The sequence below is a fragment of the Syngnathus typhle genome, linkage group LG1 (genome assembly GCF_033458585.1).
Source record: "Syngnathus typhle isolate RoL2023-S1 ecotype Sweden linkage group LG1, RoL_Styp_1.0, whole genome shotgun sequence".
NCBI classification, from domain to species: domain Eukaryota; kingdom Metazoa; phylum Chordata; class Actinopteri; order Syngnathiformes; family Syngnathidae; genus Syngnathus; species Syngnathus typhle.
This window is the reverse complement of record NC_083738.1, coordinates 13,067,974-13,080,726: the sequence shown is the minus strand read 5'-3', so window position 1 is coordinate 13,080,726 and position 12,753 is coordinate 13,067,974. Positions and strand designations below refer to the sequence as shown.

General features: G+C 43.3%; 1 protein-coding gene across 13 annotated transcripts in view; it reads left to right on the top strand.

Moving 5' to 3' along the window:
* Positions 1 to 12,753, top strand: part of LOC133154375 (protocadherin gamma-C5-like) — a 211,091-nt gene that overhangs the window by 44,611 nt on the left and 153,727 nt on the right. Inside the window, exons 1-2 of one of the 13 annotated variants that reach the window (XM_061279365.1) lie at positions 5,253 to 7,710; positions 7,805 to 7,858. The exons of 9 other annotated variants lie outside the window; for them this stretch is intronic. In XM_061279365.1, coding sequence (XP_061135349.1) covers positions 5,353 to 7,710; positions 7,805 to 7,858 — 2,412 coding nt within the window. In that variant the 5' untranslated portion in view covers positions 5,253 to 5,352. Of the gene's footprint in view, positions 1 to 977; positions 3,514 to 5,252; positions 7,747 to 7,804; positions 7,859 to 9,069; positions 11,571 to 12,753 lie in introns of those variants that run through there. 3 more of the 13 variants (XM_061279256.1, XM_061279231.1, XM_061279292.1) reach the window with 3 other exon arrangements.

Here is a 12,753-nt window from a genome sequence, read left to right as displayed (position 1 = left end):
CCTATCAACCAATATGCTGAATGTGACACTGCTTTTGTTTGCCTGAGTGAATGGTCTTCATGTCGCTGCATCTGGGGAAGCTGTACTTGGTGTATTGCTCTTTCATATTGCTGCTCTGCCCTTACCTGCCTGTTGACTTGGCTGACAAGGTGTTGTTCTTGCATGAGAAAACCCAACTCTTTATTCTAAAAGACATTTGAAGAAAAAAAAAAAAAGTTTGTCCCTTTTGTTTGGCCCATCAGGTCACCCCCTTGACATGGGAGTGCTTGTGTTTTCGTGGAAACATCTATGTCCATTGTTTGTTCCGTTCCTTATGGATTGTTTATATGAGTTTTAATCTGTGTTGTGCTACGATAGTTGCTACTTTAAGATGAATTCAGACTGCTTGCCGCTGAGTATAAAAGTCTCCGATTTGTATTTCTGTGATAACCACTTATATTTGGCAGCTCAGGTACACCTGACTCCTCACTAAGACATTTTGTGTTGTTGTCATTTTTCTATTTGATTTGCATGTTTTTTTTTTTTTTTGCTTAAAACAGATGTGCAGATGTGGTGACATCATCACACCACAATTTTGAACACATGATCAGCTGTTTATTATGTGCTCCTTATGAGCCATGTTGTTTAGTCCTATGTGCGGCTGTCCCAGTGACACTCTGGGCTAATGAACTCACTATTTTGTACATTTCTATCAGATAATTACACACCACAGTGAGGGATGTGTATATACAAAAGAGAAAGTTGTGCAAACTTAATTTTGGTGAACATTCTGCCTGTCTGATATTGAAAGAGTTCTTTAGAATTATTGCGTCTATATAGGGGAAAATAGCAGATGATCTGCTTCCCTGAAATTTATTAGAAAAAGAAGACTTTTGCTATCAAGTAGGGATTTTTCTTGCCCAATTTCAAGGCGTTTATTCAAAGTTGTACACAAGGGGTCAGTATAGACTCAGGGTTCCGAGCCTTGGAAATTTGCTCATCACCCGTTGTTGAAATAGACACATCGACGCACTCTGTCGACATACCACGGAAGAAAAACACAGGACTGCTCATGTCGGGGATTTTCTTTTTTTAATAGATAAAATTACCGTGCTGTGGTGTGTGCATTACTTTCAAAGAATGGCCCACACACGTCACATTGTCCGATGCTGGAGCTTTTCCCTTTTCTTTGTTCTGGTCGAATATGCGCATGGAGACCTCAGTTATTCTGTTCAAGAGGAGCTGAAACGTGGATCTGTTATTGGAAATATTGCCAAAGATTTCGGATTGGAGGTGGGGAAATTGTCTGCTCGCAAAGCTCGTGTGGATATGGAAAATAACAACAAGCAGTATTGCGGAATAAACCTCCGCACGGGGGATTTGACGGTAGCTGAAAGAATTGACCGAGAGGAGCACTGCGGGGAGAAGCCTTCGTGTGTTCTCAAATTTGACCTGCTGCTGGAGAATCCTTTGGAATTGCACCGGTTGTCTTTACAAATTCAAGATGTGAATGATAATGCGCCTGTTTTCCCCAAAGATATTATAAAGCTGGAAATAAGTGAGTCCGCTGACAAAGGAGCTAAATATCGCATTAATGCAGCGCAAGATCCTGATATAGGTCAAAATTCTGTTCAAAGTTACGTTTTGCAACAAAATGCCAATTTTGTGTTTCGTATACAGACGACAACTGATGGTAGTAAATATGGTGAGCTCGTTTTAGACAAGGAATTGGACAGAGAAGCTGAGCAGGAAATGAAATTGCTGCTTACAGCAATGGATGGGGGCTCTCCTCAGAGATCTGGTACAGTAGTCATTCATGTCATTGTACTTGATGCTAATGACAACGCCCCAGTTTTTAGCCAGGCTGTTTATACAACCTCAGTGAGGGAAGATGCAGCCCCCCAAACCCCAGTCATCACCGTGAGTGCATCAGATGCAGATGAAGGAATAAATGGAGAAGTTACATACGAGTTCAGCCGACTTTCTGATAAATCTCAAAATCGATTTTCACTGGATCACAAAACCGGTGAATTGCAAGTAATGGGAAACATTGATTTTGAAGAGGGATCAAAATTTGAAGTTTTTATTGAGGCAAAAGATGGTTATGGTCTGTTTTCAGAGGCAAGAGTAATTATTCATATAAGTGACGTAAATGACAACGCCCCATTTATACAGCTAAAATCTCTGTCAAATCCAATACCGGAAAATGTGTCACCTGGTACAGAGGTGGGCATCATTAATGTGCAGGACAGAGACTCTGAGGAGAATGGAATGGTGCGCTGCTCCATTCAACAAAACGTCCCCTTCAAGCTAGTTCCTTCTATCAAAAACTACTATTCTTTGGTGACGACTGGACGTCTGGACCGTGAACTAGTGTCAGACTACAACATTACAATCAGCGCTACTGATGAGGGCTCCCCTCCTCTGTCCTCCTCAAAAAGTGTCCACTTGTCTGTGGGAGACATCAACGACAATCCGCCCGTGTTTGAGGAACAGTCCTACAGTGCATATGTGAGTGAAAATAACAAAGCTGGCTCCACTTTATGCTCTGTCAGTGCTCAAGACCCTGACTGGAGACAGAACGGCACCGTCATTTATTCCCTCTTACCTTCTGAGGTGAACGGCGCACCGGTGTCCTCCTACGTGTCTGTCAACGGAGACACAGGGGCGATCCACGCCGTGAGGTCCTTTGATTACGAACATCTGAGGAGTTTTCAAGTCCTCGTGATGGCCAGAGACAACGGCTCTCCTCCGCTGAGCAGCAACGTGAGCGTCAGCGTGTTCATCTGGGATCTGAACGACAACTCTCCTCAGATCCTGTACCCCGCCCCGGAAGGCAACTCTTTCATGACCGAGCTGGTCCCCAAAGCTGCACACGGAGGTTCTGTGGTGTCCAAAGTAATCGCGGTGGACGCCGACTCGGGGCAGAACGCCTGGCTTTCCTATCACATCCTCAAGTCCACAGATGCCGGACTTTTCACCATCGGTCTCCACAGCGGCGAGATCAGGACCCAGCGGGACATTTCTGAGTCTGACAGCATGAAGCAGAACCTGATTGTGGCCGTCAAAGATAATGGAAATCCCCCTCTCTCAGCCACCTGCTCCATGTATTTGCTTATTTCAGATAACTTGGCCGAGGTGCCGGAGCTGAAGGACATATCCTACGATGAGAAGAACTCCAAGCTGACCTCTTATCTGATCATCGCGCTGGTTTCCGTGTCCACCTTCTTCCTGACCTTCATCATGGTGGTCCTGGCTGTGAGGTTTTGTCGCAGAAGAAAGCCCAGACTGTTGTTTGATGGAGCAGTTGCCATCCCCAGCGCGTATCTGCCTCCTAATTACGCAGATGTGGACGGCACGGGAACTTCACGCAGCACTTACAACTATGACGCCTACTTGACAACAGGCTCCAGAACCAGTGACTTTAAGTTTGTGTCTTCCTACAATGACAACACGCTGCCTGCTGACCAGACTCTGAAGAAAAGTCCGTCTGACTTTATCGATGAGCTTCATGATTCTTTTGACCCTTTAGAGGTAGGCACTAGCATTGTTTTCTGATTTTTCTTGAGCAAAATAGTTTTTGCTATCCATTTGTTATATCTTGTTCAATCCAAAAATTTCACAGCACAATTGTTCTTACCCTGTTTTGGTTATGTAAAACAGTACAGTAATTATGACTATTTTGTGTGCTGCTCTGCTTTAAACTGAAATCGACTGAATTGTCAGTTTCAGAAGAAAATTCTTGGCTTTCTTGCTTTTATCAATCCCTTGCGTCATTGATAGTTGAATGGTGAACACAACGCTATCAGTGTGACAGATTCCTATTAAATATTTGTCTCTGCCCTGTCTGACTTCTGACTAGGAACGTATCCATTCTGACTGTTGCCCAAAGTCAGCTGGAATTGGTTTCAGTTCTACGTGACTCATTCATAATGTTGACAGGTGTTAAAAAATGCAAGTATTGGTCCTAAAGTTAAATAATGTATGAGTTTAACTTTGGGTTAGGCTATTTTTGAATGGATTTTTTTTCAAGATTCAATTATTTAGACATCTGACCTTGATATATATTTTAAATGAAAATGGATGATAAAGTGCACCGAGTCTTTCCCCATGTTTATCTGCAGTTGTTTTTGTGAGGTCAGAGGTGAATGACATTGGCCCTGAGGGAGTGTGTGACTCAAAGTACAAGTTGAAGTTTGCTCCTGAGGTCTTTGATGGATCGTGATCAGTACCCGCTTGCTCTTCCACACCAACCTAATCCAAGCGTACTTTGATGGATGTCGCTTTGCGCACAGTGGTAGTCATGAGAATGGGCATTCTCTACAAACTAGGACTTTTATATTGTATATGCATTTGTATTGATGAAATTTCATTATACCAGATGGATTCAGCAATGATCTATTTTTTTATTGAAGTGTCTGCTAATATTGTTAGGCTCTAATTGATCTTACTTGGTAAACAGTTATATATATAAAGACTGCTTCAGAAACATATGTGGTTTTTTTAAATGATTATATTCACGAGAGCAAAGATACTCAGGTGCCTCAATGTGAGGAAATGCAAAAGGTGAAGCCTTTTTAATGAAGTAGGTTATGTCCTTATAGTGTAAAACCTCAATTAAATGAATTGAGTCCTCTTTGAGAGTGGCTGAAAGGTGCCCTACTGGTTTGCACATTTGCCTCACTGTCAGGAAACGTGTCATTGAATCTCCATTGAAACATCTCCATGTGGAGTTTGCACATTCTCCTTGCACTTGCGTGAGTTTTCTTCATTCAATATTCCATATGGTTTCTGGTTGGCTCACTGCATTGCTCAGAAAATATCATGCACTCATTTTATAGGAGCTCTACTTTTCAATCCACCGTGTCTCTTTCAGGGGCGCCGTCTGACTCTGTCCATGGTGCTGAAATGAGTTTCGCACGTTTCTCTGCTGACTCGGAAGACTTTATTTTGATTTCCGTCTAGTCAGCAAACTAATTATTTTGAGTCCATTGTTTTTTCTCCAAGAAACAGTCGTTCTAAATACTACTTTAATATTTTTGATTTAAAATATAGAAAATGGATGGATGGATGGATGGATAACAGTTAGATTTCAGAAATGGACGCTCATGCAACGCGATCAGTGTAATAATCTACAGTTTTTTTTGTCTTAGTACATGTTATGTCCAGAAATGTACTCTAGGTGTCAGTATGCGCTCATAAACAAAATATATTGAAACTCCCATCTGACGTCGACACACAACCCGGATTTTCATTGTGTTGCTGTGCTCGAGACGCTTGACGACACTGCGCTGTAAAAACTGTGGATATCCGTGAAGATTACATTGATATTTTCTATTTATGTTTTGCAAAATTTAGATTACTTGCTGTGCAATGGAGAGCAAAGGATTTGCGGTTTTCAGGTCCCGCCTTATTTTTCTTTTCCTTTTCCTCCGCACCATCAATGGAGATGTGAGCTACTCTATCCCAGAAGAAATGAAACGTGGATCTGTAATCGGGAATATCGCCAAGGATATGGGACTTGATTTGGGCCAGTTTTCTGCTCGCAAAGCACGCATTGATCCAGAGGATAACAGCGTCCAGCACTGTGGCGTCAACCTCAGCACTGGTGACTTGATTGTGCAGGAAAGGATCGACAGAGAGGGGCTTTGCGGTAAAAAGGCATCATGTGTTTTAAAACAGGAACTCGTACTGGAAAATCCATTAGAGCTACACCGTATTAGTATTCGTGTTCTAGATATTAATGATAATTCACCACAGTTTAATGAAGAGGTGCTCAAATTAGAAATTCAGGAGTCGGCAGACAAGGGGGAACGTTTTCTTGTGAGAGAAGCACGCGATGCAGACATCGGAGAAAATGCTGTTCAAAGCTACACTTTGCAGGACAATGATAATTTTAAATTGAATGTAAACACAAAACCTGGTGGGCGAAAATATTGTGAATTGGTTTTAGACAAAGAATTAGATAGAGAAGATAAAAATGTCATCATGCTCTCGCTAACTGCATATGATGGTGGCTCTCCTCAGAGATCAGGTACAGTGCAAATACATGTCACTGTGCTGGACGCTAATGATAATGCACCAGTGTTTAGTCAGACCGTCTATGAAGCCGGTCTGCCCGAAAACTCTCCTCTTGATACATTGGTGATTACAGTGAGTGCAACTGATAAAGATGAAGGAATAAATAGTCAAATTACTTATGCATTTGACCATGCGTCCGATGACAATAGCAATATCTTTAATTTAGACCCCACAACTGGTGAAGTGAGAGTCTCTGGTGTAGTTGATTATGAGAAAGTTTCATCTTATGAAATGCAAATAAGCGCTGTAGATGGCCTAGGATTAATATCTTACTCTTCCTTAATAATTGACGTGATTGACACAAATGACAATTCCCCTGTAATACAACTAAAATCACTGTCTAATCCAATAGCAGAGAATGTGTTACCCGGCACAGAGGTGGGCATCATTAACGTGCAGGACAGAGACTCTGAGCAGAATGGGCAGATCCGCTGCTCCATTCAACAAAATGTCCCCTTCAAGTTAGTTCCTTCTATCAAAAACTATTATTCTCTGGTGACGACTGGACGTCTGGACCGTGAACTAGTGTCAGACTACAACATTACAATCAGCGCTACTGATGAGGGCTCTCCTCCTCTGTCCTCCTCCAAAAGCATCCACTTGTCTGTGGGAGACATCAACGACAACCCGCCCGTGTTTGAGGAACAGTCCTACAGTGCATATGTGAGTGAAAATAACAAAGTTGGATCACCTTTATGCTCTGTCAGTGCTCAAGACCCTGACTGGAGACAGAACGGCACCGTCATTTATTCTCTCTTACCTGCTGAGGTGAACGGCGCCCCGGTGTCCTCCTACGTGTCTGTCAATGGAGACACGGGGGCGATCCATGCCATCAGGTCCTTTGATTACGAACACCTGAGGAGTTTCCAAGTCTACGTCATGGCCAGAGACAACGGTTCTCCTCCATTGAGCAGCAACGTGAGCGTCAGCGTGTTCATTTGGGACGTGAACGACAACTCTCCTCAAATCCTGTACCCCGCGCCAGAGGGCAACTCCTTCATGACCGAGCTGGTCCCCAAAGCTGCCCACAGAGGCTCTGTGGTGTCCAAAGTGATCGCAGTGGACGCCGACTCGGGACAGAACGCCTGGCTGTCCTATCACATCCTCAAGTCCACAGATGCGGGACTTTTCACCATCGCTCTTCACAGCGGAGAGATCAGGACCCAGCGGGACATTTTGGAATCCGACAGCATGAAGCAGAACCTGATTGTGGCCGTCAAAGATAATGGACAGCCCCTTCTCTCAGCCACCTGCTCCATGTATTTGCTTATCTCGGATAACTTGGCCGAGGTGCCAGAATTGAAAGACATATCCTACGACGAGAAGAACTCTAAGCTGACCTCCTATCTGATCATCGCGCTGGTGTCCGTGTCCACCTTCTTCCTTACCTTCATCATGGTGGTCCTGGCTGTAAGGTTTTGTCGCAGGAGAAAGCCCAGACTGTTGTTTGATGGAGCAGTTGCCATCCCCAGCGCGTATCTGCCTCCTAATTACGCAGATGTGGACGGCACGGGAACTTTACGCAGCACCTACAACTATGACGCCTACTTGACAACGGGCTCGAGAACCAGTGACTTTAAGTTTGTGTCTTCCTACAATGACAACACGCTGCCTGCTGACCAGACTCTGAAGAAAAGTCCGTCTGACTTTGTTGATGAGCTTCATGATTCTTTTGACCCTTTAGAGGTAAGCACTCACATTGTTGCACAATGACAACACGCTGCCGGCTGACCAGACTTTGGAGAAAAGTGACTTTGATGAGATGTTTGGAAATGCTGAAAGTTCTCCTGAGGTATGAGCAACACTCAAAGTGGTCTTTATTTCTTCATCTTGGTCTTTGATTGAATGATTGATTGCTTGCTTGCTTGATTGCTTGATTGCTTGATTGCTTGATTGATGTGGTTATTCATATCGTGACTGTTTGCTAAGGTAGAGTTTCTTTCACTAATAGTTCAGCATTACTCTTGGAAGTGTTGTCATTTTTACAGTTGCCACCCTCTTCATCGATTTTTTTTTTGGGTGAGGGTAATTAATCTAAATTAGGAGAGATTGTCACACGTTTCTTGCTTAGGTGAAACAATTCATAAAGGTGTGTACTTGGGGCTTTTAGATGTTTCAGTTTACTTGTCAGTAGGAAAATTATGTCTTTTGCATGATTTGCAAGTCGCTCTCCCTGCTTTTCATTGTTACTGGACCTGTGATTGAATGACCCCCTCCTTTTTTAAGAACATCTATCTACAGTTTTTAGGTTGTCAATATTCTGTAGTTAACTACATTATTTTGGGGAAATATATTTTCTGGGACTGTTGCGAAGAAGTTGATAATCATTGCTACCGAGAATATGCCATTTAACCCTGCATCGGCTATGAACACGACACACATGCACGGACAGAACGCCAATGCCTACTTGTTCTTTAGCTATGTTTTCCTTTATAGCTAACTCAACTATTGACATCCATAATAGGTATTGTCTCGTTTTAGATTCATGCATGTGTTAAGTTGGATGTGATTTAATAAATCCTTGTGAGACCATGCCTCATCATTTGTGTCCGCATTAATGGACTTTTGAGTTTGGAAAATAAACTATTAGGCCTCTTGTAAGGGTACAATCTCGGTTATTGGGAAGAAAAAAAACTTTGGGGGCGACGACTAATGATAAATTATTTTCTTTGGTGTTTTGATGGCAAAACAAAAGATTGGATGTATTTACTGACTGAAAGCTGCTGGTTGTACGTTTTCTTAATCTTTATAAATAAGGTATTTCCTATTTGTGAAAAAAAAGTTTGTCTGTTTTAAATTCAACTCAGCATTGTTGCAATTCCGTGGTACAAACACTGGAAATGTGAATTTGTTTGTAATGATATTATTATAATCAATAATAAAATAATAATAATAATAATAATGTTCAGTTTGTAGCGGAGCAAATCGACTCAAGGTGGCGGTATAGACCAGTCTTGAAATTACCCGTCATTTTCTCTTTTGTCGAAGGGCGTTTTGGCCGCACAAACATTTTGGCTGCAGGGAGGATAACACCAAATTGTCGTTGCTGTTACGGGTAGAAATACATTTTTGAAGAGTTCGTTGTATCAACTGCATGTCCACGTCCCTTTTAACGGATATCTTCAATGATGGCTTCAAGGTGCACCGCGTTACAGGGGCGCACATTTTATTTCCTCCTCCTTTTGTTTTATTCATCACACGGAGACGTGAGTTTTTCCTTTCCAGAGGAGATGAAGCGAGGATCAATTATTGGGAATTTAGCCAAGGATCTTGGACTGGAGGCGAGCGCGCTGCCCAGCAGAAAAGCGCGCATTGACGCGGACGGGAGTGGGAAACCTTACTGTGATCTGAACGCGAGAAATGGCGAGCTGATTGTGACCGACAGGATTGACAGAGAGGGGCTTTGTGGTGACAAACCCTCCTGCGTCCAGAAACATCAGGTTGTACTGCAGAATCCACTGGAACTTCATCGAATTAATCTGCTCATTCAAGATATTAATGATAACGCGCCCTTGTTTAATGATGACTTAATTGAGTTGGAGATACAGGAGTCAGCTGACAGAGGAGCTCGTTTTGTGATTGAAGAAGCGCACGATGCGGACATAGGACAAAATTCAGTCCAACAATACATCCTAAAGAAGAATGATAATTTTGTTTTGTCTGTCAGTGGTAACACAATAGAGCTCGTACTTGACAAAGAACTTGACCGAGAAAAGCAAAGTGAGATGAATTTGCTTCTCACTGCTTTAGATGGCGGATCTCCTCAGAGATCAGGCACAGTAGCCATACGCGTCACTGTGCTGGATGCCAATGATAACGCTCCAGTGTTCAGACAGGCTGTTTACAAAGCCAGTCTGCCTGAAAATTCTGCCCCGGGTACAATCGTAATTATTGTTAGTGCAACAGATGCAGATGAAGGGGTGAATGGCAATGTGAGTTATGATTTTGGACATGTTACAGAAGATGCAAAGAAGTTATTCAGCATTGATCGTAAAATCGGTGCAATAGCTGTAACTGGCACTGTTGACTATGAAACAAGCACGTCATATGAATTGCGTGTGAAAGCCAAAGATGGACTGGGACTGTCAACATATGCCAAGGTTATCATTTCTATCACTGATATGAATGATAATGGTCCAATAATACATCTAGAATCGCTGTCTAATCCAATATCAGAAAACGTGTCCCCTGGCACAGAGGTGGGCATCATTAATGTACAGGACAGAGACTCTGAAAAGAATGGGCAGGTGCGCTGTTCCATTCAGCAAAACGTCCCCTTCAAGTTAGTTCCTTCTATCAAAAACTATTATTCTCTGGTGACGACTGGGCCACTCGACCGTGAACTTGTGTCTGATTACAACGTCACAATCAGCGCCACCGACGAGGGCTCACCTCCTCTGTCCTCGTCAAAAAGCGTCCACTTGTCCGTGGGAGACATCAACGACAACCCGCCTGTGTTTGAGGAACAGTCCTATAGCGCATATGTAAGTGAAAATAACAAAGCTGGCTCCACTTTATGCTCTGTCAGTGCTCAAGACCCCGACTGGAGACAGAATGGCACCGTCATTTATTCCCTCTTACCTGCTGAGGTGAACGGCGCCCCGGTGTCCTCCTACGTGTCTGTCAACGGAGACACGGGGGCGATCCACGCCGTCAGGTCCTTTGATTACGAACACCTGAGGAGTTTCCAAGTCCTCGTGATGGCCAAGGATAACGGCTCTCCTCCGCTGAGCAGCAACGTGAGCGTCAGCGTGTTCATCTGGGATGTGAATGACAACTCTCCTCAAATCCTGTACCCCGCCTCGGAGAGCAACTCTTTCATGACCGAGCTGGTCCCCAAAGCTGCGCACAGAGGCTCTGTGGTGTCCAAAGTGATTGCGGTAGACGGCGACTCGGGCCAGAACGCCTGGCTGTCCTATCACATCCTCAAGTCCACAGATGCCGGACTTTTCACCATTGGTCTCCACAGCGGTGAGATCAGGACCCAGCGGGACATTTCAGAGTCTGACAGCATGAAACAGAACCTGATTGTGGCCGTCAAAGATAACGGACAGCCCCCTCTCTCGGCCACCTGCTCCATGTATTTGCTCATCTCGGATAACCTGGCAGAGGTGCCGGAGCTGAAGGACAATTCTTACGACGAGAAGAACTCCAAGCTGACCTCTTATCTGATCATCGCACTGGTGTCCGTGTCCACCTTCTTCCTGACCTTCATCATGGTGGTCCTGGCTGTGAGGTTTTGTCGCAGGAGAAAGCCCAGACTGTTGTTTGATGGAGCAGTTGCCATCCCCAGCGCGTATCTGCCTCCTAATTACGCAGATGTGGACGGCACGGGAACTTTACGCAGCACTTACAACTATGACGCCTACTTGACAACAGGCTCGAGAACCAGTGACTTTAAGTTTTTGTCCTCTTACAATGACAACACGCTGCCTGCAGACCAGACTCTGAAGAAAAGTCCGAGTGACTTTGTTGACGAGATATTTGGAGAGGCACAAAACTCCCCAGAGGTAGGCATCAATGCTATTTGTTTTTTTTGTTTTACTCTTTTCCCAAATACATGCTCTTCATGGAGTATTTGCTTCAGCGTTCGGAATAACTGGGTGTAACCATCGTTATTCTTTTACAATATGTATGTTGTTCAAGGTCACTTGTAACCTGGAGGATATCCTAGCTAATTGCTGGTTAAAGGCAGGCCACAGACTTGCGGTTGGGTAGTTATGCAATTATACAGAAACCATCCAACTTCTTTTACTGTTTCCCCCTTTCTTGGGACCTTCAATTCCTTCTGGATTGTTTCATGGCTCCACTTATTGATATTGATCATCTCGTAAAATTTGATTGCACACATGGATGTTTTATTTTACAAATGGAAAGGCAAAAAGTATTTATTTTGAATAGTGGTTTGCAGTAATCACTTCTCAATAAAGTGACCTTAAAGAGTTCTGGGTTCGTTTTACAGCAGCTGAATAGTAGCACTTTAAAATGTATTTGTAGTGATAAACACGTTGAATATATTAAGTTTACTTATTTTATTTGTGTCTGTTATTTTTTTATTCTCGCATTAATTTAATACTCCTAATAACTTTGCCTCATATTAGTTGGTGTTCAGTTACATGTTGTTCTTTGGTAACTTAATAGGGTGACACGGTGGGGCACTGGTTAGCATGTTGGCCTCACAGTTCAGAGGTACACAGTTCGATTCCTGCTTGCACCATTCTGCGTGAAGTTGGCATGTTCTCCTCGTGCCTGTGTGAGCTTCCTCCGGGTGCTCTGGTTATCTCTTGCATTCCAAATACATGCATCGTAGGCTGATTTATCACTCCAAATTGTGCAAGTGTGATTGTGAGTGTAAATGGTTGTTTGTCTGTTTGTGCCCTGCATGCTGGGATAGGCTCCAGCACACCCGCAACCCTCGAGAAGATAAGCGGTTTAAGTAATGTAATATAAATGTCTAGTGTTTGTTTCTCACCCGCATTACCCTATTTTATTTATTTAGCTTACTTTTTTTTTTTTTATACTTCTATTGCTCTTATTTACGCTCACCTTGAGACCTCAATCTTAGGGTCATATTGTTGCAAAGCCTTGATACATGCTATAAGTTCTGCATCGGCCGCTTAAGTGTTTTTCCATGGTTTGTTGTTGGGGTCCGATATAAGGTAGAGCTGAGTGTGATGTCATTATCTCTGAAAG